The sequence below is a fragment of the Sinohyriopsis cumingii genome, chromosome 16 (genome assembly GCF_028554795.1).
Source record: "Sinohyriopsis cumingii isolate HCF-2022 chromosome 16, ASM2855479v2, whole genome shotgun sequence".
In the NCBI taxonomy this organism is placed as follows: Eukaryota; Metazoa; Mollusca; class Bivalvia; order Unionida; family Unionidae; genus Sinohyriopsis; species Sinohyriopsis cumingii.
The window spans coordinates 60,398,077-60,425,231 of NC_142976.1; the positions used below are offsets into that span (position 1 = coordinate 60,398,077).

Here is a 27,155-nt window from a genome sequence, read left to right on the forward strand (position 1 = left end):
GTCCATACTTAGAAGTATTGGTATTATCATGAGCCGTCAGATATTTTACGTAATTGAATTTTTAATGCCATGGTGTTTTCATAGATTTACTATAGGAGCTGAATTAGCACTCTGAGTACTGCAAGAAATGATACGCATAAACATCAGCTAGTGGAAAGGAGAAAGGCTAGAATCTGTAATTTGTTATAATGAAAGCAAAACTGATGTCACAAGATAACAAGTGGCCTATGCAAACATATAATCAAATAAAAATAAAATCAGTTTTCTTGGTATTCTTTTGTTCATGCAAAAGGTGTGGTATTATGATAAACATTTGATGAAGGCGATTGAAAAGTTAAACAAAGCCAAGGACAATGAGACTTCAGATTCAACATATACTAACAATCGGAACTGTTCGGTTTTATCCTACATTAATCCTTGAATATATCAGGGGATGTAAATTCAAAACATAATATCAAGAAGTAAAATTAACTAAGTTATCTTCCGTAACCAATCGACTTTTAGGTACGACTTATAATTACAAAAAGATATCATAACATTCTAAGATTTACACTCTGAGTGTCAATTTCACAGGATGTCGGCAGGATCCATATAATTACAAAAAACTTGATGAAATAAAAAAAAATAAAAAAAAAAAAATCAAAACAATTCACGGGCCACTTACAATACACAAATATTATCATCTGAGATATATCCTGTCACACGGTAGAAAGATGCATGAAAATACCATCGTTGATCAGGGGACATAATCAACACTAAATTGCTAACACGAATAGCAGTTACGTAATCAGAGGTTACATATGGTTATATCCCAACTAATTTGCATAATGCATCTAATATTCACATTCAATAATGCGCTGGAACACAATTTTAACATTAAGACGAATTGTCAACAAGAAAAAAATTGAAAATGAAATAAATGGGAACGCAGCACCACATATCGAGGTTTATTTTCATTTAGTTTGATTTTTTAAGCCGCTCAGTAACCTTACTCAAAGTTTTATATAAATTCGAGATATTTAACAATCCGAGTTCTCCATTCTGTTGTATGTATGTTCCTTCCGTTGAAGAGTAAATCAGTGGATGCAATTTATTGCAACCTAATATTTGGTCTAGTACCTAGTAGTGGTAATTTACTCTGTCTGTGTGTCTGTCTGTCTCTCTCTCTCTACACACATATACACGTTTTACCCCGTTTTATGTTCTGCATATATTAATATATCTTACACCAACGGTGCTCTATGTTTGCCATGTATATTTTGCATTGGTAATGTTTTAAACTTTTATTTTATGCTCAGATTAGTTTGCTGACACAAAATTATGAGAAAGTATATATTCTACTTGAATTCAAAGTGTATAATTCAGAGAAGTTTTCAAAATTGTTGAATTTTACTCAGTTTTGTAATTGGTATATTGCTTGTTGTATACAATATAGATGTACTGACTTCTATTTTTTTTACCTGAGCGAGCATCCACGTCGTAACCATGAATCCATATCATGAACGTTAAGTTGTTCTGTCCACTAAACATAACACATTGCACTTGCAGTTGACTTTAGTTTTCAAAATTAAAAATAAAACTGATGCTCATGAAACAAAAGTTTCGGCTGAAACTGTTAAGATTTAAAGGGATGAAATAAGATTCAGCTAGATTTTATTTTGCCAGGGAAAAACTTTCTAGGACCAGATGTGGGGTACGATTCATAATGGACCGGAGGCAGACTATCGTCCCAAAGATGGATTTGGACCTGAACCTGAGGATAAAAAGATTAATCAGAACCCCGTTACCACCAGATAGGATGTGATACAACATCCCTTTATCTTCAAGCAAACGAGTCCAGTAACACGCAATGTAAAGTCTGTATTGATTCAAAATTGTAACTTTCAAACCCTTATGTGGGTGAGAACAGAAGCAGTAGCATAACTTCAGGTCTTGCTTGTCACAAAGCTAGCAGTGATCACAGGTACGCTGAAAATAGTCTGAAAATACAGTCAGATATACTGTTAATTGTCAATCGTGTGCTTACCAACAGAGAGGAAATCGTGACCAAATCCATTAGAATTGTATATAATACGGCAAATGAGGAAATACATATGAGTATTATTAATCTGATAGAACATAACGGTTATTATTTGCAATGTTTCATCGTAGACTCAGTATATATCATGTGGGTGACCTGCGGAGTTTTCGACTGTTCTAAGCTAATTTGTGAATGATGCAGTTGAGGAAAATAAATTTCGAAAGAAATTTCTTTTCCGTTTTATGTGTTGAAACCAAGTAATGTTATGTGACCAGCAAAATATCAGTGTTTGTAAAACTCTTAAACCTTGCTCACTTTATTATGTCAGTTACTTTCTTGGGGACTAGGACAAGTCTGATTCAGGTATCACTGAGATATTTGAAGAGTGCGAAAGATCAGGAAACATTGACTAAGCTAAGGTAATGTCCTTGGGGACAGAATGAACCTCTAGTATGGTGGGGAAACATAATGTTGGTGAAAAACTGAAGAAACAAAATTCCATTGTAATTTAAATTTCCTTTGCTGCTCATAAGCTGCCGATATGTTCTCAGCATGCAACAGAGCAGATCAACACCTCGAGATCAAGAAGTAGAAAGCAAATACATTTCGACCTCTCCTTACTCCTATTTTCAATACTCATCATTGAGAACAGATGGACAGATACAATAAGTTTTTAGAGTCTCCTTAACTTAATATGAAGGGGATAAAAGAAATCGAACTGTTTACCGTTTTTGACGCGGTGAAATCTGTATATGCGTGATGGTAAGTCATTGCGTATTGCAAAGGAAAATGGCCCGTTAAAAGCAATCACACAGTACACATCTTTGACTGTGACAATTCCTGAGAGGATATCATTTCTGTTATAACAGTTTTGAACGTAAAATTTCAAAGAAAAAATCAACATGTTGCTATCATCATTCCAGTTGTAAAATTTACTTTGTATCAACTTAACGGTGTGACCCGTCTGAAAATAATAAATTATAACAAGTTGATGGGAAATATTTTTAAGAGGACATATAAATAACCAGTTTACAAGACGAGAAAGCTTAGCTGAACACTGCAAGTGCAGAGTTAGTTCCGAACCTGAATGAAAATACTGAAAGAATATTTTCTGCAGAGACATTCTACCTCGTATCGGCGGGGGAAGCATTTCTTAAATGGGACAGATCCCGTTTGTTCCAATTATGATTAAGTATATCATGGCAATGACAATTATTGTAATGGTTCTTGATCATTATGGTTACTGTAAAAATAGTAGGACAATTTCAGTACAAGCTAGTGCTTGATGCCAAATTGACACTCGAGGAAGAGAAGTTTGCGACAGAAGTTGTTAGAGGAGATAACCATTACAGTTCTTAGCCCCTATGGAAAATGCCTGCAGCCAATCATGCTGAAAGTTACAAAATCTAATGAAGTTAATACAGTTTGTTTTTGTCTTTCGTCTCCAAATAGATAGTGGTGAATGTGGATGCAGCATATAAAAAGGTGCAAAAACAGTAAAACCCAGTAGATTACCAGAGGATAGTTCTGAGTGTTTGATGAATATTTGTAGAAATGATCCAACAGATGAGGACTTCGTATCTGCTCTTAGCTTGTGGGGACCAGACAGAAACTTACTTCAATAATTGAAGAGATGATAGATCTAAAGTTAAGTGAAGATCTGTATGCCATAAAAAGGAAATGTGTATTTTGACATTATTATTACAAAATTCTAGATATCTCACATCAATATTTATTGTCTCTTGTAAATTGTTTGTGTCACTTCATTGTGGGTCAAGGGGTCAGGGTGACACATTTCCTATTGCCCACATCATGCTAGGCGCAACACACACACACACACACTCTCTCTCTCTCTCTCTCTCTCTCTCTCTCTCTCTCTATATATATATATATATATATATATATATATATATATATATATATATATATATATATATATATGCATGTGTGTGTTCGAGCGTGCCTGTGTGAGCAAAGTTCACCAAATATCAAATTGTTTGCAAATCTGTATGTAATGAAGGAAATGATGTTAACGACGAAGTAGAGGTGTATTAAGTCGTTTCATGTAGTAGCAGATCAAAAGACTTTGTGTCACTGTAAGTCTTGGTAGGCTGGGGATGACTTACACTTTAACCTTTCGCTTACTCTGTTTGATCTTTACCCCTTTCACCTCTTAAGTTTCACCTCCGACTTTGATGACACATCGAATTGGGTATACGAGTGCTCAGCATATTCAATATTTCTATACTGGATTGATTGTTACTGTCACATCATTCTATTCAGCTGGGTATATGTATATTCCCAAAAGCAAAGATTAGTTCCATATTAAAGTGAGATTTATTTACTTTATAGTTTATGCATCACCGGAATATTATGCTGCTTGCAGTGACGTCTCCCACTATAAACAACGTTTGTCTGGTATATGATTATTTCTGTGTCTATTCACAACTAATTCATCGAATTTCAAACAATCCGTTAATTATGATTATAATAATGAAATATATTGTTCCGACCTAATAACTTATAGAATTACCCTATTCTAAGAGCGCACAATCTGTTGTGCATGTCAAAGAAGACAATTTAAAGTATATTGAATGTGTAGCCCCATGCGATCTCAAACAGTCTGGTGAAGATTCAATGTCAGTTCTCTAAGAGAATATGTTGAATATGAGAGTAGAGAGGAACACAATACATGTAATGTTTACAAAAGTTTTAATAATTGTCTGGACTCTATTGTCTTGAACAAATTAACACAAGAAGCGAACATCAAAAAGTTTTGTAAAATTTAACAAACAGTTTAATTCCCTAAACTACAAGTGAAAATGAAAAGGAAAAACTAACTAATGAATGGACTTTATTGGTATTGCAAAACATACAACGCTGAAGTGTTGATGTGCTTGTGATAGACTGAATAGTGATGAGGCGCCAATGAAAGCAATAATATCCAAGAATATATTCTTGTTCGTGCAAGTTAATGTCACTGTATAAGAATATTATTTATGATGAGGACTTTGCATTTCCAGTAAATGAATAATGTTTATAAATAAATTCCACCCCACGAGAAATACTGGACACAACAATAATATAACTAGTTCTGCCCAGGTCTTAAAGCACGAATGAATAATTTATAAAAAAAACAAGACTTTAGATTATAGTCCTTTACTTGACTCAAGGTCACAATTAGCATTTTCTATTTTTAATAAAATATTACCTAATGGAAAATTTCACTCTGCAATGTTCCAAATATTAACAAGTTAAAATGTTAGTTATGATTATGATGTTACTAAAATTATCATACAGAATGGGTAATACATCACGTAGGTCATATATATATATATATATATATATATATATATATATATATATATATATATATATATATATATATATATCTAACAAAGGGAATTCGAATAACTTAAACCCAGACCCAAATAAATATGCTTATTTCTGTTGAAAATAACACCAATATTTATTCCTATACTCATAGAGAAATACTAGCTATGTACTAGCTGTTTATAGAATACACAAAAATCAATGATTCTGGAAATGGGTCAGTTACAAAATACAATTTTACATAACTCACAGCATTTATTCAAATGAAGCGACTAAAATACCTAACAAACAAACAATGCAATATATATATATATATATATATATATATATATATATATATATATATATATATATATATATATATATATAGCAAACATGAAAGTGTATGAATTACAGTCAAGACAAGAACGACATATTGTAACACGATGGATGCCATTTAAAAAAGGGGTACAATGGAAATGATGATGCTGGGGCACAATTAAAACAGAACACTCCTTTTATACATATGCAGCCAGGTGGTGAAGCACTTTGATAGGGCCATACATATATTTCATATATTACAGGTAAAACTAATCATGATTTTGATTTACTTTGTTTTACGGCACCCAGACCAATTATAATTGCTATTACTACTACTACTGCTAATAATGTTAATACTGCATGATCTGAAGCTACATTTATATATGCAGAATGACTCTAAAAGAAACCACTCCATCCAAAAGGATTGCCATCACTTACAACCAAATGCTGCTGGTATACTCAGAGCAAAATGGAGGTAACACTGTCGTAAATATCCATACCCGCTCAAATCCTATCATCAGTTAACATGTTTTCATGCTGGAGTGGGCCAAATAGGTGTGCAAAGATAAAATAGATTATAAAGCTGATGTCCTTTCATTGTACTTTGCTTCAAAGAGCTGATATAAGGACGAACTTTTTTGAAAGGTATAACAGTTTGCTTTTGTTGCATCAAGTGATTACATATAACGTACTCCATTTGAAGCATCGCAACATATTATCGCGATAGTACTAAAGAACAACCAGAATGAATTAGTTGAAATTACAACATGCAAATACGATCACATAGTTATATGCATGCTTACAAGATATATATCAGGCCGCAAATTTTCAAAATTGTCTTACTTTCGAGGACAAACTTCTCAGGAATTGGACGCCATATTTTCAATGCAGGAAAATACAGGAGGTCGGCATACTTTTTAAGTTATTATGTATCTGCAATCGAATATATGTGTGATAATACTTATATTATGGTATAATTAACTATAATATTAATGTAAGAAGCTTATCATCACTGATTATGTTGCGAATTAGTGTCAGAAAGGCTTTACATAACAACTGGTTGGGTGTCAGATTGCTTCGAAGCAAAAATATCAAATTTGAGAAGTAAAACTGTAAAATACAAATGTTTATGAATGCTGAATGTAAAAACAGGCCTCTAACATCCTTCGTGTAGATTTAAGAGATTGAAACACTAAAACATTTTTCTTAGTGCTTGCCGATGTTTACTCGGAAATAAACTTACGTTGAAAGCCAAGCTTAATCAAAAGCCTCCTGATCAAATATTACAAGTGATGAGACCTCCCCAATAGCCTAAGTGGCTAGAGCGTCTGCCTCGGATGTGGGAGGTCGCAGGTACCAAAGACTTATAAAAATGGTACATGGAGCTGCCTCGCTTGGCGCTCAACAATATGAGGTTAGTGTAAGGACTGGTCAACCTGGTGTTAGGATATCATGACTGGGTGGGAGGTGATGCGACATATCTGCAGCATGATGTCCCAGTGCTAGACATCACTATAAAATGCCTTTACTGTATGACTCAAATCGTTAAACCAACATTAAAAATCAAAATCACACACACATACATTTAATGCATACGAGACGCGTTTTGTTTTTGAGTTCTAAGGATATACCAATGTAGGAACATGTTCATTGGTATTAGGGTATATTCCTCTCCGACGTTTATCACTGACAGATCTCGAAGGTTTAACAAGAGTATCCAACTTTGTAGTAAATAATGTTCAATTAAATGACTTTCCAGTTAAGCTTTGTATTACTCAAGTCAATAGCAAATTACGAGGAACTGTTGTATAACTTATGAACCAAAAATGTGTGAACGATGCATCTAACCATTTGTAAAACTGACGCAATCCCGGAAGGCGGCGGCCATTTCTAATTGAATCTTTAGCACCTGGAATATTTTCTTTTCTTAAAATATGTCATTTTTTAAAATAAACTACATATAAAACTGGAGATCACTTCCACTGTGTCTACGTAACGATTTGACAGACTCCTAGAGAACTTAGCGTGTCACATCCGACAAACAGTAGGTAATCTAGGATTACAAGAAAGGCAAATGGTCGATCCCTTAAGTGCTCTAGATGGCGTTTAGTGGAGAAAAAAACGTGATTTAAATAAGCTTGACTAAACTTTCTGGCTTTGATTAGCAAAGAAAGACATTATTCTATCCATCAATAAATTTTATTAAAAAATTCTTAATTAAAATAAAAATGTCTTGGTGAAAAAGAAAATGTCACATGATCGGTCCCTGTAATGTCTTCTCCCTGTTCTTCATTTTGCATATTTTATCATGGGGTCACTATATCATCTATACCTTTTGGTTAAAAGTTGCCAATATGTTCGTGTAAAGCTTTAAATAATTATGTAGTTTGTGTTATATGTTTCTTTAATTTAGACGTTGACGTGGACGTTGTCATCGCTGTTGCATCTGAGAATGGTAATAGTTACACTTGAAAACTCAAATGGCAGCGTTTTCATATGCTGTTCCGCCTAGCTTGGCCTGTGGAGTGGTCATGATTGACGCCTTAGGTCCCATGATGTGGTCATAGGAAGTGTTGTAACGCTGGCCGCAGAGTGTCTGGTATGTTGTGTCGTACGGCTCATGTGGCTCTTTTACATCGACTTCTTCGTACCCAGGACGGTAAATGGACCGGGGAGAGACTGCTACTGTGTTTGATGGAATTTTATTTGTCTGTTCACCAAATATCTCGCGGTGAACTGGTTTAGGATAGTCATAAACTCCCGTTTGAATGTTTACAGGCTGTATGTGTTCTTGGCCTGTCTGCATTGCATATTTCAAATTATCAGATTTATCGTTGGTAGTGTTTGCGAAAGCTGGACCGTTTATCCCGTACAAAGCGTTTGAAAATTCAGGACTTTTGTCACAGTTTCCTCGAAATTGTCCCATCAGACCTTTCACCTTCCTCCTGTATAGGAATTATTGGAAGTTACCATGTAAAAAAAGTATATTTTAATAAGTATAATAATTATGAGAAGGCCTGATTCCAAAAGAAAATTTGCTCACTTTTATTGATACGTCAAAATATTATTGACAGAATGATAAAAGGCTGAATCATGCGATTTTCAACATTACATAAATATACTACAGGATGATGAAATTACAAAATAAAATAGTAACAATTGAGAATCATATTACTTAAAACCTGTGATTGGATCTCTTCAAGACAAATCATAATTTTTGTAAAAACATTCCTCCAGAAATAATAAAGTCAGTTCTACTGATTACAGTTAACCGTGTTATTTCGATAAATATACTTACATAGTAGAAATATCCATAACAGTCTACACTCATGCATTTGCTCTCTCTGTCTCTCTCTGTCTCTCTCTCTGACAACACACACACACACACACACACACACACACTTGACCAATATACAAGTTCACAACCAATGCTAAACAAATTCGAAATATCATGATTCAAAAATTATCAAATAACAATTGTTTTACCTGATGTCAAAAGAGATAACTGCAAGAAGGATCAAGAGCACAAAAGTCCCTACAGGTAGAGCGACATTCAGGACAACTGTAAATAATAGAAGAAGAAAAATCAGGTTTCATGTCGCATTGAGCAGTACATGATATACATTATATTAAATATATAATATTTAGTCAGTAGAAATTATATGTATATAATTGAAACGTGTAGCTAGGATACAGAGAGAGAGATAATCTTTTAAATGATACATAAATATGAGTGACATTTTATAGGGTTATATATATATCTGTTGTATTTGTGATTAAAAATCGCAAATAGTCAAATCCAGTAGCCATCGACTATATATATATATATATATATATATATATATATATATATATATATATATATATATATATATATACATATTTCATGACTCAGTTCCCGTGCATCTCGAATTCACCCTTGGACCATATTGTACCTGTTATTTTATCGGGATGGACGGCAGATATATTCTCATGAGAGGTAGAAAATGGATGTCTTAATCGCATCACGTGTTTGATTCTGGTTCTATGGCATTAAACAGTTTCGCATAATTGGTTATTTGATTGTAGAGACAGCCATTCTAAGTCTTCATGTTTTTCCTTCTTTGAAGTAAAATTCTTTTGATTCTTTTGTAATCGTGAGGACAGAACACGAACTATTTCTTGTGTGAAATACATTTTTTGCTATTGACTAAGGTCTATGTACAGTGGCTTTGGGTAGCGTCAAGTAAGATTTAAAATACTTCTTTTGGCAATGTTACGTGCAAAAGACTTTACATAACGCCCGGCAGTCATGGTGATGGAATTGAAAAGGGTTTTTATCAATAACTCCGTTGATTGCTGCATTGTTTACGAGACTAATAAATAAATGTTTAGGGAGATGATTAAGAAAAGATGATCTCCCATCTTGGATCTGATACCGCTGGTAGAGGTGAAGGTTTTGAATTCAGTACGCAGTATGAAATACTTAATCTGTTCAGAGCCAAACTGATGTCATTTCCGTTAGCAGATAAGAATTCAACATATGACACGTAGAGTCTGGCTTCTTATGTGTTTAATGATTCTTTCTTCTTGTATGTTTCAAACGTTCCAACCAATCGGTCACAGACTGTATCTTAAATCTGGAGAGTCAAATGTTCTGGTGAACATCAAGTACTGCAACGGTGGTTTCCGGTATCTTTTCTCCAATCGTTTACAACTGAATGCATTCGTACATTTTATTCAAGAGAGAATCTGCCTTGTCATCGTCTACAAACCATAATATCACTCCTGTCAAATGTCCTTTATAAGCGACATTAAAACAAGTGGTTGTATTCTTTCCACCATTCAAACAATATTTTGTGTTACAAATTATGAAACTAAGATACAGGAAGGAGAAAAAATGTCTACGGGGTACTCGCGTAGAATAGCGGTAAATATGACTACCCGCACTCCGCACTTTTACACTGTGTATGGAAAATAGGTAATTCTCTTGAGTGTTCTTGTATCTGATCTCTCTTTCTCTCTCTCAGGCTGAGAAAGAGAAAAATATCAAGCCTGTTCGTAACCAGGACATATAGTCTGGCATGTTCCCAGCCGGATCGATATATTTCAATGATTCTCTTGAATGTCACAATCTTGCATATTTCGTTTTCTAGTCACCTGCTAGAGCTGTCATAAGTCAAAGTTGCGTGCGCTAGTAAGGCATTTCTATCGCATGACGATACATCTTTTTTAGATTATGACTTTAGAAATTGTACGATTTTGCAAAATATTTTTATCAATACATATCAGTAGCATGTTGTCCTATCTACTGGTACATTCAAACGCATTCATATAAGAATTCGAATGTGAATCAGATTATAGTCTTTCCAAATTGGTAAGGAAAATGGCATGTTGTCTGGCAGCATATTATTTTTATATTTAAGCTATTTTGCTGTATTAAATTCTTTTGTGGAATTTTAGATTGTCAGTTTCAACCAATGTCGTTTTATTTGAAATGTAAATTGCTAATCACGGTTGCCAAGTGCTTTGTTATTATTCTCATCTTGTTTAAGCGTCAGTAGTGAGATATATATATATATATATATATATATATATATATATATATATATATATATATATATATATATATGGTAAATGAAAGTCAGATTTTGAACCATATACACAGAGCTATATTAGGAACAGGATATATGCATGTGTATAATTTTTTCTCCTGGAATTTCTGAAATTCTTTCTTCTTGGGAGATAGAGATAGATTAAGTGCAAGACATTGCAAGCATTTATAATAATTATTGTAGCGAAATGCCGTTTCAAAAATAATTGCATAAAAATGCAAGTATAACACATACTATTCAGTCCAAATTGATACAAACGCCAGATCGAAATAATGTAGACTCCACACATTTTTTACTTTTAATGTGTTATTATTTGAGAGTGTGTGATAACATCTTACTTGTCACATATTCGTTATCAGACTTATCTTCGTTATCTTCCTCGTGATTTTCGCCAGATTCTGTAATCAAAATATTATTTAACTTTGGAGGGACAAATCTTCAACGGACAACTATTTGATAGTTGTCTTATCTCGCAGCAGAGGACCAATGTTCGAATCCCGACATGAAACAAATATTGATTTAATTAAAATATTATTATGATAAAAAAAAAATAAACCTCGTAATATGATGTCTTGAGTAATTCTCCTTAGGCCCGTGCTTTGAGTAATTATATATTACTCTCTTAATAATCATAACCTAACCTCGCCAGTGCCAAGGTTTCTTGACATGTATATATAAGTTTCGAGAGTGTCTGTACGTTCTTGAGTATATATGAGCGGTTAAAGGGCATCATTTTTTGGTGATGTCTCGATAGCCGTAGTAGTATTTACGCTGGAACGTGCAGGCAGGCGATAGTTGTCTTATCTCGCAGCAGAGGACCAATCTTCGAATCCCGACATGAAACAAATATTGATTTAATTAAAATATTATTATGATAAAAAAAAAATAAACCTCGTAATATAATGTCTTGAGTAATTCTCCTTAGGCCCGTGCTTTGAGTAATTATATATTACTCTCTTAATAATCATAACCTAACCTCGCCAGTGCCAAGGTTTCTTGACATGTATATATAAGTTTCGAGAGTGTCTGTAGGTTCTTGAGTATATATGAGCGGTTAAAGGGCATCATTTTTTGGTGATGTCTCGATAGCCGTAGTAGTATTTACGCTGGAACGTGCAGGCAGGCGATAGTTGTCTTATCTCGCAGCAGAGGACCAATCTTCGAATCCCGACATGAAACAAATATTGATTTAATTAAAATATTATTATGATAAAAAAAAAAAAATAAACCTCGTAATATAATGTCTTGAGTAATTCTCCTTAGGCCCGTGCTTTGAGTAATTATATATTACTCTCTTAATAATCATAACATACTATTCAGTCCAAATTGATACAAACGCCAGATCGAAATAATGTAGACTCCACACATTTTTTAGTTTTAATGTGTTATTATTTGAGAGTGTGTGATAACATCTTACTTGTCACATATTCGTCATCAGACTTATCTTCGTTATCTTCCTCGTGATTTTCGCCAGATTCTGTAATCAAAATATTATTTTAACTTTGGAGGGACAAATCTTCAACGGACAACTATTTGAAATGTTGTAAATTTATATGGAAGGATGGCCCGTGCTTTTTTATTACACCAAGCTCTTTAGGTTTCAGTAGTAAGATATAGCAAAAGTTAATAAGAGTCAGACAGTGTTCAATACACAAATGGAGATAAAATTATTGTTCAAAATCTTTTCTTGTTTATCAGTTGTTTACCTCTTTCTTGAGGAGAGTTTTTATTGAAACACATATCAATTAAAAGACAAAGCAAAAATACGTAGTAATCGTTGTTGCGAAATATAGATGGCTAATTATAAGAAAGCACAAGCATACATAGCAACCATTAGTGTAAAATTATGTTTTACAAATAATTACCGATAGATACAAGTTTAAAAAAGTATTGTCAGTGCAAAATGCTATTTAATAAATAACTACAAACAATACAAAGGTAAAACAAATTGTTCCGTAGCAAATAATGCAACCTTCAGACCAAAATCATACAAACTTCGGAGATGGTTAAAGGATGTTAACATGTGCTGATATGCTGGTGTGTGCTAACCTCTTACCTTTCTGATGGTCAGACTTTTCTCTTCGCTCTTTGGAATTGGCAGAAGACTCTGTTACAAAAATAGAGGTTTTTTCGAAACGATAAAATTGTATGCCAATCGGTACGATCATAAATAATCTGATAGAAAAATAAAACACATTAATGTCAGCAGCACAAAATCTTCTATAGCATGAGACATATAAAACTGAACACAATATTACCAGACTTAGCCATTGTAAAGCATAAGTCACACTCTTGGCAATAAATAACGTCTTACGCTATCACAATATAGAGACACAGAAACTTTATTTATATTAATTCATATAGCATGCAAATGATATGGTCTACCTCAAAATATAACCATCAGAGTCACTAAAGCTGTTTAATCCGCTAACTTCTAATTTACGCAAAACTGAATATGATAAAATGTTACGTTATTCGTATATTTTAAACTGAATTAAAGTCTAGGTAATGAACGGAAGGGAAGAATTTTGCAGAAACCATAGCATGTGAGGTGAACGTCTTACCTAAGAGATACGTTATTCTGCATTTGAATTGGCTTCAAAGGTATTTAACCATTTGTAGAGCAGGGCTATTGCTGAATGGGCATAGTCAGGTCGGATACCCCCGAAGGTGTTAAGAAACCTGGACCAAGGTGGGAAGCAAAATCAAACGATAGGAGTGTCGACCATATATAGGAATGAGAAAAACTAAATCTTCCAGTGGTAGGAACTTATGTTTTAGGTTGAAAAATAATGCGTAATTCTTAGTTGTACGCGCACATGGAGACGTTAATGCGCTGTTAGCTCCCAAATGGTAGAGAAGTATCATCGGAGGCAGACCGGGAAGTCTTTGTTGTACAAGGAGTTTTAGCTGTGAGCCACTCCGAGAATTAACTACTAAAAAGAAAGGAATTTGAACTGGGTGAAACAAGGCTTCTAATCGAAGCTAACAGGGTGCTCGTGAGAGACGGCACTGAAAGATTCTAGGATGATAGAAGAAATCGGGACAACAAGATGGAAGGAAGAATGAAGGAGGAAATAAGAGAAATCAAAACAGATGAGTACCAGGGCCTAAGTACTGCACGGAGACTCTCTCACAACAGGACATTAACTTCCATGTGATGAAGTAAATGTAGTGGCATTTGGTTGTCCAGGCCATTATTACGTCTAAATAATATTGAACATAGTTCGAATTGTTATTGAAATTGAAATTGAAGATTTATGTCCATGAAATTATTCGCATGGATTTTTTATAATTTATAAAATCATTAGCTATTCAACCTTGAGTTTTTCTGTGTATCTAGAGTGTCAGCATTACTGACTGGGGTGTCAGAGTCATTACAGTTTAAAGCAAGCCTTCTGCAGTATTATTTATAATACCGTAGTGGATCTGGATTATTATTTATAATACCGTAGCGGATATGGATTATCATTTATAATACCGTAGCGGATATGGATTATTATTTATAATACCATGGTTGTCACAATCTAGATATCTATGTACACTTTGATGTTTGCGAATATTATCATCAGTAAGTAAAGCTCCTTCAGTGGCTTTTTGCAATTAACTCCATCGAATGAACCATTGTCAAAAATGTAATAATCTGAACAATAGAGACACGATTTATTTTTTATAAAAAACAACTAAACCAACATTTATTTTAAAACTGGATGAAAATTTCTTTTTTGTCAAATCCTAAATCCTCGACTATATTCCAAAACTATGGGACAACAAGTACATTTTACACAAAGTATATTGTACAAAACACATCGAACCTATTACATACACTTAGACTTACAGATCGCGCCTCTGTTTTCAACGAGTGGTCTGTAAAATCGTGTGCCGCTGAACTACTATTTGTACTGCGTTACTCGTTTAGACAATACCAATAAACAGTAACCTCATTTCGTAACTTAGAAATCAATGTGGTATTTCTGTCATCAATATAGATCGGTTAACAATTATAGATGTGTGAACTAATCTAAAGAAAGCCGCCTAACCAATCTTTTAATAGTCATGAACTGTTAAGAAATATAGGTGAAGAAATTTATCTGACTTCGCAAATATTGTTGAATAAATCATGTGAAACCTGTGTATAGAAAGGATTATGAATAATGTTTTTGAGAAACTAAATACATGGGCAAAAACTGGATTATTCCTTTTAATACGGTATAAACCAACATGTTATTAATTACAAACAGGCACAGTGGTTTTTCCTTTTGGAAGTTTTTATTTGATAATTGGAATTGCTTACTCTTAAAATTGATAGACTAATATTCCACTGCTAAATGGGCTAGTCTTATTGATCGGGGGTAAATGGGCTAGTCAAATTGGTCGGGCTAAATGGGCTAGTCATATTGGTCGGGGCTAAATGGGCTAATCATATTTGTCGAGAGTAGATGCCCGAGTGGCCTAGTGGTCCCAAGCGCTCATAGTTACAGATCACTGCAATCTCACCTCTTTCTGCATGGGTTCGCGTCTAGGGCTCAGCAAACGTGGGAACGTGAGAAAGCTTTTTCCAGTAGATTCTCGTGGGTTGGTGGTTCTTCTCGGGGTTTTCCTGGGTTCTTCCTCCACTCCACCAGTTATACTGGCAGCCAAGTATTACATATCTTGTGCTGACAGATGGCGTTAACCCCATAACAACAACAACAACAACAATAACAATAACAACATGATAGCAACAAGATATTGGTTTGATCATTCATTCACTAGAAACCTCTAGCTATACTGTTGAGACTATTCCTACATCAAATGTTCGATTTCGTTTGTGAAGTCTGAGAAAATTTCTCATTAACAAATTCAGAAATATAAAAAGTAAAAATTCCAATGGACACTATACGAAACCACTTGGAGATGCGATTATTCATAATGTATTCGAATATAAATAATCTCGTACTTTACAATTGATGTGACCTTCTTCCGCAAATGAGTTACGTGGCATCTAGGTAAGGTGCGTAACCGTGGCAGCATCACATCAATCCCTACCAGACTTAAGATTTTTCAGACGTCATTTTCCGAATCAAGGAATGTATGTTGGGGCTCTCTTCCTGACGATATTCAGAAAATTCTCCTGATCTTTCTAGTTACCCCTACCACCAACAAAACAAGAAGAATCTCCTAAAACGTTTGTGTAATCCAATCAAAAAGCCAGCAATTATCATACTAGCAGCAAACCTCAGTTTAGTATTTTACACCATAAACTTCGACACATATGAATCAGCATTAAATCCTACATTTACTATTAAAAGGGACGTCAGTCTAGGTAAAGTTGTTGCATGGTTACAACTGTACTCTACTTCAAAGGATGCCTGATAATCGACCTGTCTCAAACGCATACAATTGCGATCGTCCGCGCATGAGCACGCAGAAGAACACTTGTGGCAATATCTGTCTGCTCTTTATCCATACATACTTTTCCGAACTGATAACAGGACAATTCCTTCACACTTGTCATTTAAGTCTTTGTTGACACGCGTTCGTTCCATAAAACTATCCATTGCTTGTAGATACACTTTACGGAGCCATTTGGAGATCTTTAATTCCACTTCCTACTTATGTGCGTTTGTCACGATTAACGACGAAAACAGCAAATAATTCTACAATTGAAGTGTGAGCTTACCTGACTTCAGTGGGAATATGAAAAAGATAAGAAGCAGGAGACTGGTCCATACCGGAAAATCCATCCTTCCGAGCTTCATTGCTGTAACATAATCTGATTTCTGTTCTCTATTACGGATACTAATTCGTTTAGCCTTATTAAAATGTTACACACGTAACAGGTTACTGATTAACTGCCTTGATATTCTTTAACCGGTGTCAGCTATTACCGAGTCATTATTGAATTAAATTTTAAATAGTAAACCCGGCCTTACCAGAATATTCAAGTGTGTAGGAGTGATGCGTGACGTAAATATCTCCGTGAACCGACAAAGCTTGTATTGTATCCTCTCTTGCGTACATCGTCACGTTCACTTACTATTTTTGGGTTTCACGCCGGTGTTCAGCACATGGTTGACTAAATATGGCTGCTAGTGGAGAAAGAATCCGGAAAAACCCAAATAACAACCATCGACGCACGGGAAGTGACTAAAAAGCTTTTTCAAATACCCACAGTATCTGAACACGAGATTCGAACCCAAGCGGAATAAGGAGTGATGGCAATGATATGTAAAGGTTTATTCATGTTCATAAGAAACGAGGAAATCACGCAAGCAGCCACGGCTGGTATGGGAGAGTAGCAGATTGTTCATGGCTTGCGACGAGGATAAGATCCGTATCATTACAAATTGGAATGGAAACAAAACATGAAACTGATTCAATGGACTTTTTTACAGTAAACAAAGATTAAACGAACTATCCTGTCATTCATACTAGCATACCGTCCTTGATCAGGGGAAATAACCAAAACACAACATGCTAATCAGAATAGCAGATATATAATCAAAGTCTAAGTTACTCCAACATAACATTTGTATATTTTTTTATAAGCATTATAATCATTAACACAAAATAGTATGTTGGATACATATTTAACATGATCAAGAATTCTCAAGGAAATGAAGAATAAACAGAAAGTGAACTTTGTTTACTTTTTAATGCGTTTGTGTTTTTAATGTAGCTTTAACAATTTGAGTCGTATCGCTACGATTCTTGCAGTGTGGCAGTTTATAGCGGTGTCCAGCACTGGGGGAAATGTTACACCGAGTCATATTATCTTGAGACCAGGTCGACCAGTCCTAACACCAACATCTTAATGCTGAGCGCTAAGCGAGGCAGTTGCAAGTACAATTTTTGTTAGAAATCGTTGTTATGACTCCACCAGGGTTCGAACCCACGACCTTCCCGCATCTGAAGCGGATACTCTAACCATGTAGGCCACTGGAGCGGATTGTTTTCTTTGTGAGTGATTACGTAAAATATACACATCGATAAATACATATAACCATGCTCATTTAATCATTCGTATATATATATATATATATATATATATATATATATATATATATATATATATATATATATATATATATATATATATATATATATATGTTGGCTATATATAAGCAGTGATTCTGCAAGAGACAAACTGTGTTATACTTCTTGTAGGTATGACATTTTGTACGTTCTTACACCCATCGGTAACCCTTATGTGTGGTTTATGTTACTTTTATACGCACTGCCGAATGATTATGCATCACTGTATCTCAATGGGATCTGCTGACGTTGAATACATCCGGTAGAAAAGTATGCTAGAGTCACCTATATGTCATGATTCAATTACCTCGATTACATTTTTTCCATGACAGCTTCGCATGCTCTGTACGCTGTTAAACTAATCTTAATCCAAGAGGTGGTACATCGAATCCCATGACAATAGTTCTGGTTAAATTATATCACGGAACACTTTACGGTTTTGCCTCGGACATTGATCGAAACACATCAGTAGCATTTTATCCAGTCCGGCGGTAAAATCAAATTACAGACTGTAATGACTCGAATATAAATCTGGTCCAAGCCCTTTTATATTTGTATAAAGTCTCCGGATGACATAATCTGTGGCAGTTTATCACGTTTTTTATATTTGTAATATTGTACAGGCTTCTTTTAGACTTTCTGTATTTTGAGTTCAAAGAAATGTAGAAATGCTGAAAATGTAGAAGTATAAATGACCCGTGCTGTGGTGAGTAATCTGGGCTTTTAGGGATTGACTAGTGACATGTAGTGTAGTGAAATAAATGTCGGACCATACATAAATATAGATTATTTGTATGAATGGAATTTGTATAAATGCGATAGTACTGGAATATAGATGGCTAATTATAAGAAAGTGCAAGCATACGTAGCAACCATTAGTGTGAAATTGTGTTTAATGAATAATTACCAAAAGATACAAGTTAAACAAATTTATGGTCAGTACAAAATCGTGCAAACTTAAGACATGAATCGCAATGTCGAGTTTTGGTCAGTCCAAAATAATGCCAACTGAAGATATCCCAATCACAATATGGTGTTTAGGTCAGTCCTTAATAATGCAAACTTAAGATATCCCAATCACAATAACGAGTTTTATTCAGTCCAAAATAATGCAGACTTAACATATGCCAATCACAATATCAAGACACATAACGGATATTTACATTCATTCACATATTCAGAGTGCAAATGATATTGTCTACATCAAAATATAACGGCGACATCTCCAGATCATTTGAAACGCAGTAAAATCCCATTCATGCTAAACTGAATCATGAAATACATATACATTTGTATCTTTCTAAATTTAATTAAAACCAAGATGCCACAATACACTTTTATGTTTGGGAGTACTTTCCTAACGTGACATTTTTCAAGCAGACCTCATCAACTCAACGCCAAGTTAATGAAAGTCATTTTCGTCCCTGTGTCTAGATTTTGTTTATTGCATCATAGTTTGCTCCCGGTAAAATTGCTTATGTTACAGCTTGTCTGAAGATGAAACATCAATGCGTTAGAAAGGGCTGTATGATTTTCATACATTTTATATGAATAAATTTCATGTTCATTACCATACATAGACGGATATAAAGCTGTTGTCCGGATTTCTTTCTCCAATTATTGACAATTTGTTGGATTTTTGTACAAACTCTTTATTAATGTTTGCTTGGATCTTGTCACCTTGTACAAACCATTACGTATTGCTATAAATCTTTTTTTTTAACAAAGCAAGATGTGACATGAAACTATTGTTGCCTCTAAAAATCTCAAACTGGTTTTTGTGTCGTTTACATTACACATTAAGAAGAAAGATAAGGAAAGGAGGATAAAAAAATCAAGGAGTACACTAGCTGAAGGTGGTAAAAATGACGTACATATCTATTTTATACAATGGACAATTCTTCTTGTCTTCTTGTGCGCGCTCACTCGCGGGTGTGTGTATGCCTGAGACGGAAAGATAATAGCATATTTTCATTGTTGCACAATTTACCTTTAGCCAAGAAACATATATTTATCTTGTCCATATATAATTTTCCCAAAATCCATAACGGGGTAGTTCCTCTACAATTGTTACAATTGTCATTTAGATCTTTAGATATACGTACGCTTTGGTAAAAATATCTCTTGAGTTTACTGCACACGTAAGGAACCATATGTAGCTCTTTAATTCTACATTCTACTGATGTACGTTTGTTACGATTAGCTACGAGAACAGCAAACCATTCTACAAGACTATAGTGAGCTTACCTGATTTAACTGGGACTATGAAAAGGACAAGAAGAAGTAGACTGGTGAACAGACGAAAATCCATCCTTTTTAACTTCATGGTGTTGCAGAATCCGATTTATATTCTGTGTTCCGATTATAATTCTCTCAAGTTTATTAAAGTGTTTCACTCGTGACAAGTTCTTGGTCACATGACTTCCTATTATGTAATCCTCTTTAGATGGATCATTAGTGGGTTGAATTTTAGAAACAGAGTATTAACAAAAAATTAAAACCCGTCCTTGCACAAATACACATGGGTAGAGAAACAATTTGTACGTAAATGTATCTGAGAACCGAAAGAACCTCGTTACAGAATAGACTATAGTAGTAACACATGATATAACTTATATTTCGATACATCGATACATCGATTATAGTTGTTTTAGTTTTTCTATACTGTTGAAAGTCACGTGGCAACTTGGTCTTATCGTGACTTAAAATTATGTAACACGTCAGATACTGACAAGTTATTTTACTAAGACTATGAAACACGACTTTAATACAAATAGTCATGCGTATCGTGACAATGCTTTTCCTCAAACTTGCACGATTTTGTTATATTCAGTGTATGTCATATCCGATTACAATACTTTAGGACACACACACACACACACACACACACACACACATATATATATATATATATATATATATATATATATATATATATATATATATATATATATAAATACATATATAGACTAAGAGATGACAACACGCGTTAGGTTTAAGCTATGCTGATTATGTTTTAATGTAAGCATTATATCATTTCAAATCTATTACTGCATATCCTTATATAGTCCATGTATAAACTATAAAAGTGTTATTTTTACATTTTATGACTTTATGTTGGTATTGAATTTTAACGAACTAGGTTAATACGGAGAGGGAGAGGGATAAAATGAAAGAGGTGAATCTAGGTCTACGTAAAATCTAAATTTACACCAAAACACATTTAAAACGCTCAATGAAATTCATTACTTCAAACTTTATCATCTAAGCGAAACTGATTCCATTTCTAGAAACTTTGAAACCAGTATTTTAAATATTATAATCTGTCTTGAACAGCTGGTGAGTTAGTATGAGTTCAATAAATAATAACTTTGACATTGGTTTTAACTTGCCACCTAGTCATGTAGAAGAAGTAGCCATGTTTATCTAATTATAGCAGACTGCATTTATCATATGTTTGACGAAATACAAGGCGTTTGTTTATCGACTTTAACCCAGTAAAAGCCAATTAGTAAATTAGAATACAATGTGCCCCAAAAATATGGTTAGTGAATGTTCTCCTAAATATTTGAAGCACGGTGCAATGTTCAGTTTCACTCCTTTTGTCTGTAATCATGTTACATCTAGTTTTACTGCACCACGTGGTCCTATTTTCATGGTACATCTCTCGTCCTAATGTACCCTGTCACCCTATTTTCATGCTACATCTCTCGTCTTACTGCATTCAGTGGCCCTATTTACATGGTACATAATTCGTCTTTCTTCTATCCGCGGTCCCATTTTCATGGTACATCTCTCGTCCTAATGTACCCTGCCACCCTATTTTCATGGTACATCTCTAGTCTTACTGCAATCTGTGGCCCTATTTACATGGTACATAATTAGTCTTACTGAAATCTGTGGCCCTATTTAAATGGTACATATCTCGTCTTACTGCAACCCGTGGCCCTATTGTCACTTCGTCCCTCATGGACGGGTGGCGGATTCAGAAAGGGTCCGTGTTGTCATCAGCTTTTGGTTCACTTGAGGATATACTATCGTATTCTATGGGAAAGATCTTATTCTAAGGGTGCACTTAATGAACATATGCGTCAAATGAAGGTAACATTATTTAATGACAGAAAATATCAGCCAAATCACTCAGGTGACTTATAGGAAAAGTTTGTGAAATTATAGTGTGACTAACATTATGAAATGCAATATATTATGAACTAAAGTGATGTTAGTTTAAGCTGAATCTGTTAGTAGAACACACATTTGTTCATAAAGCTTGTTAACATAAGTTATGACTAACAGGAAGCAGCAAGTAATTACATATGCTTTTCTAACTGAAAGTACTTAAAGTATAGATGTACAGAGCTGAAGCATGCAAGTGCTTGAGAATGCAGTGTGTCAATCAACTAATTAGGAATAAAGACAAAATACTCGTGTGTTTCTTGTTATTTCTTATATGCAGGGTTAATACGGTTAGTATTGAGTCAAGATTGGTTGAGCCATTTTGTATTTAGCGCCTTCGACAAAGACTAGGAAATGACAAAGGTCGTTACCATCATCATCATTTAAAATATAGACGCTTTCGCCCATACTTACAAAGGTCGTGAACGCTGACCTCTTTTTATACTATTATTATTGACCAATCAGAATTTAGCACTTGCGATCATCGGGCAAGAAAGAATTACTGACCGATCAAAAAATCACGCATCAAACATTATATGCTGAAAGTGACATAATCGTATGAACATGAAGACCCAAGAATACGAGACACGCTAAAGAATTAATTCCACACGAATGATTACAAATAAATTGCAAGTACACAATTCGTCATACATTTAAGATGTAAGTAGATAAGCCGTGTGATCAAAATGTCAAAGTACGTTTCTTCCAACATCCGTCGACAACACATCGTAGCGGTAATACACAACATGTGCTCCGCATGAATGAACGTTCAAATCACGTCTGGCGAGATAAGTCTACTTATCTGTGAATTAAAACTGGGGCATTTTAAGCACAACAAGTGCATATAACTAATATGGATATTCCTAGTTGCATGAAATAGCTCACTTCATGAACAAGATATATATTACGATGGTGCAGTGAACGAGAATTGCCATGCTGTAAACATGCTAAAGTTGACGCTGTTGACTTAAACCAGATATACCGGAATAACGCCATTTACATGGTACATCATTCGTCTTATTGCAATCCGTGGCCCTATTTACATGGTACATCTCTCGTCTTACTGTAATCCGTGGCCCTATTTTCATGGTACATCAATCGTCTTTCTGCTCACCGTAGTCCTATTTTCATGGTACATCTCTCGTTCTAATGCACCCTGTCACCCTATTTTCGTATGTGAGGATTGCTGCTATTCACTGTAACTCTCACATATCATTCTCAAGGGGTAAACATAAGTGGAGAGAGAGAGAGATCCTATATCAGATGGAAACTCCAGCACTGGATCTACCAACCGGAGGTCAGGATGACCCTCGAATACAGGAAGTATATATATCTAGTGTTTGTTGGAGAGGCCTTACATGATTCACGATACTAATTATAATATAATTCCTAACCTCAGGTCACAACTTAAATCAAGGATATCCTCCGAAAGTTCGCGATGAAGTCATCAGAACAATTTTTGTTTTGATTTTTAATGCATAATAATGAGCCCGAAAGTCGAAAGGCTCTGTTGGTGGTCAGTTGACGATTGCAACATTAGAATTATATATAAGAATATGTAAGAAAGATTTTGTATAGGTTTGGATGACCATGGTTGGTTTGATAATGAGAAGTAAAAGTTTAGTAAAATGAATCTTTTTAGAATTATGCTATTTTTAATTGAGAAAAATGGAGGCAATATTTTACTGATAAAATTTCAGTCCTTTCACAGACCTGATTTGGAAAACCCATTATCGATATATACACCTCATTCCTTAGGTGTGGAATTGAAACCACGTGTTTCAAAAACGTGTAAAAATGCAACGGGACATATGGCCTTCTCCACATAGATTCTTGCATCAAGGTTGGGCTATGCTATGCAATATATATTTCACCTTGATCATTCAGAAATTGAAAGTTTTTTTTAAATTTTTAATCTGATGGTGTTTTCATTGGGTTACTATAGGAGCTGAAATAGCAATGCGATTCACTCAATATACAACTGTGCTTACAGATATTCAAATGAAAATAAAACCAGTCTTCTGATTATTGTTTTATTATTGCAAGTAATGTTGCATTAATTTGATGAAGGTGATTAGAGATTGAAACAAAAGCCAAGGAACATGACATTTCAGGTTCGACGCATGCTAGGCACCTGGCCTGTCAAGTGTTATGCTATTTTTTTTTAAATCCCTGGAAAGATAACATACCTGTCCAACATTTAAATTCAAGCCGTGAATTTTACGAAAAGCCGCATGAGACACTATTTGAGATGATAATTACAAATGCAGGGCACTTACAGGACAGAAAGATTGCGATCTGAAATATATTCCATCATACTGTAATAACATGCCGTCGTTGGTCAGGAGACATAACCAACAACCGATAGGCAAACAAGAATTATAGCAGATACGTAATCAGAGTCTAATGAAGGTTATTCCGACTAATTTGCATGGTGCATCTAACTATTCACCAGAAATAATAAGCTAGAATACAATGTTATCATTAGCATTTATTGCCAAACAATTTGTAAAAAAATATATAAAAAGGAAGTGCAAGATTAGTGGAGGTTTATTTTTTTTTATTTAATTCATTTTTAAACTAGTAAATAACCTTTCTCATGAATACAAGATATTGGTGAATTCGGGTCCTCCACGTTGTCTTCATGTTAAACGTTGCGGAAGGTGACTGAAAAATAATTAAAACAATCTACGGAAAATCCATCAGGTTCGATACGAACTGTACTTCCCGTTTAGTTATCTTTTTCTGCCATAGAAGAGTAAATCGGTGAATGTAATTGCTCGCAATCGAGTGGCCGAGTGCTCAAACGCGATCACCGTTACGGATCATTGCCATCTCACCTCTCTCTGCGTGGGTTCGAGTCTCGGGCTCGACCAATGTGGGTATGTAAGAAAGCTTGCCGGTAGCTTCTCGTGGGTCGGTGGTTCTTTCCTGTTTTCCTGGTTCTTCCTCCAGACTTTATACTCTCCGCCATGTATAGTCCATCTTGTGCTGAAAAATGGCGTTAAATCCAAAAAGAACAACAACAACAATAATAACAACAACGTAGCATCTGGTGTTCTCATAGTGCATATTTGCTTGTGTTTGGAGGGGAATGTCGTCCTGGGTATTGTGGCATGGTTAACTGAATTAACTATTTCTGCTACCTATGTTCAGCACTATATAATCAGTATTGTGCTGATTTTCTGCCAGACCCAGCACATACATACATACATACATACATACATACATACATACATACATACATACATATATTCATACAAATAGACATAATAAAAGTCAGGCTCATTTCGGAGTTGATGCATTGTATATTCACACAGTATTATGAAAATGAAATACTCTTTTTTGACGTAAGGTTGCTCGCATATGGTTAACAAACGAAACAAGTGGTAGCAGTCCATTTGAAAAACTAGAACAATCTGCTGCCACAGACTCAATATATAATTATTTACCTTGTATGAATGTGTTAAACATGTTTCTATTATTGACACTAATATGTATTTACCTTGAATGAATGTGTTAAATATATTTCGATTATTGACACTCAGGTCAATGCCAATATAAAAAGCTGTCACAAGAAATACCCTTAATAGCAGTCATTGCATATAACTCAAAATCCATAGATTATTAAACGAACAACCTTGAATTTGATGGCAAGTTTACAAGAAGACAAAAACTTTGCTTTAAGATTAACGGTGAATTCATTCAAGGAAATTTAGTTTTTCAGACGTATATGTTACCTCTCTTACAATGATTACACAACACTAAGGTCCGTCAATTTCTTGGAAACTGAAAAATGTTCCTTAAGTATTCCAGTCACAGGGAGAATATATTACAATATCGCCTTAATGTTTCTATGAATTTGGATACACTTTGTTAGCAACTGTACTAACCATGCTTATCGTGTGTGGACGTCATTCTGCAAACATTGTTTTACAAGGTTTATATGTAGTTGTTGTCGTACGCTTTTTCACTATATTGTCCCTGTGGCAATTCCGGTGGTTGTCCATTACAGCTGGCAAAATCGGCGAAGGAAGGATCTAACTGTCCATTAGTAATGGTTTGATACGTTGAATCTGAGTCATGTTTTAGCACTTCTGGATTATCATATGCAAATATTCCTTGCTCCATATTATACTGTCCATCGCCGGTTGGTGGCATGCGTTCAAACTGTATGGTGCCATGGCCACTCTGCACTGCGCACGTCGGATTACCAAACATCTCCTTAGTCCCATTTCCAGGTGACGATCCATTCGCTGTGTACAAGGGAATTGACTTCTCAGGGATTTTACCAAAGATTCTTCCTAGTCCCAACACTCGATTCTTCAACTGTCCACTGTACATTTATTAAAAATAATAACTAAACAAGTCAGTAGATATAATAATAAATACTCTATAAGCCACCCGGTCTTAATCTTATCAAAGGTGCTTGTCTTTCCTTTGCATGAATTTTTATTATATTATGTACAAGTAAATTATGGTGTTTTTCTTTCTTCATTTTGTTATTTTTTTATATAAATAAACACATACAGTAAAGAAAATAAAGAATTTTCTTAAGAAGGTTCTCCTTGTCACTCTCCGTCACTGTCTTTGTCTCTGTCTCTCTCCGTTTTATTTCTCTCACTCTTTCTATATCCCGTATCAATTATCAAATCATCAAGAAGCTCAGACGCTATATTTCATATTTCAACCAATTAGTCTTACTATTGATTTAC

At 34.6% G+C, this 27,155-nt stretch overlaps 1 protein-coding gene across 9 annotated transcripts; it reads right to left on the bottom strand.

The window, feature by feature from the left end:
- Nucleotides 1-7,830: 7,830 nt before the first annotated feature.
- On the bottom strand, nt 7,831-20,860 carry LOC149780527 (uncharacterized). Of its 9 annotated transcripts, none has more exons than XM_089937533.1 (6): nt 20,512-20,860; nt 13,304-13,354; nt 12,665-12,724; nt 11,586-11,645; nt 9,140-9,215; nt 7,831-8,598 (listed from the first exon to the last, which is right to left on the bottom strand). In XM_089937533.1, exons 1-6 carry the CDS (start codon nt 20,588-20,590, stop codon nt 8,130-8,132), a joined length of 795 nt encoding a protein of 264 aa, XP_089793659.1. In that variant the 5' UTR covers nt 20,591-20,860; the 3' UTR covers nt 7,831-8,129. The 9 variants fall into 9 exon arrangements, with proteins under 9 accessions (XP_089793659.1, XP_089793658.1, XP_089793660.1 ...); XM_089937532.1 differs by lacking the exon at nt 20,512-20,860 and adding an exon at nt 17,163-17,267; XM_089937534.1 differs by lacking the exon at nt 20,512-20,860 and adding an exon at nt 16,910-17,140.
- Nucleotides 20,861-27,155: the final 6,295 nt, after the last annotated feature.

Coding starts and splice junctions, on each gene's coding strand:
- LOC149780527 (XM_089937532.1), bottom strand. CDS start 17,250: ATGTACGCAAGAGAGGATACAATACAAGCTTTGTCGGTTCACGGAGAT. Junction 13,355..17,162: donor CTACACACTTGAATATTCTG/GTAAGGCCGGGT, acceptor TTTTTGTAACAG/AGTCTTCTGCCAATTCCAAA. Junction 12,725..13,303: donor AAAGTCTGACCATCAGAAAG/GTAAGAGGTTAG, acceptor TTTTGATTACAG/AATCTGGCGAAAATCACGAG.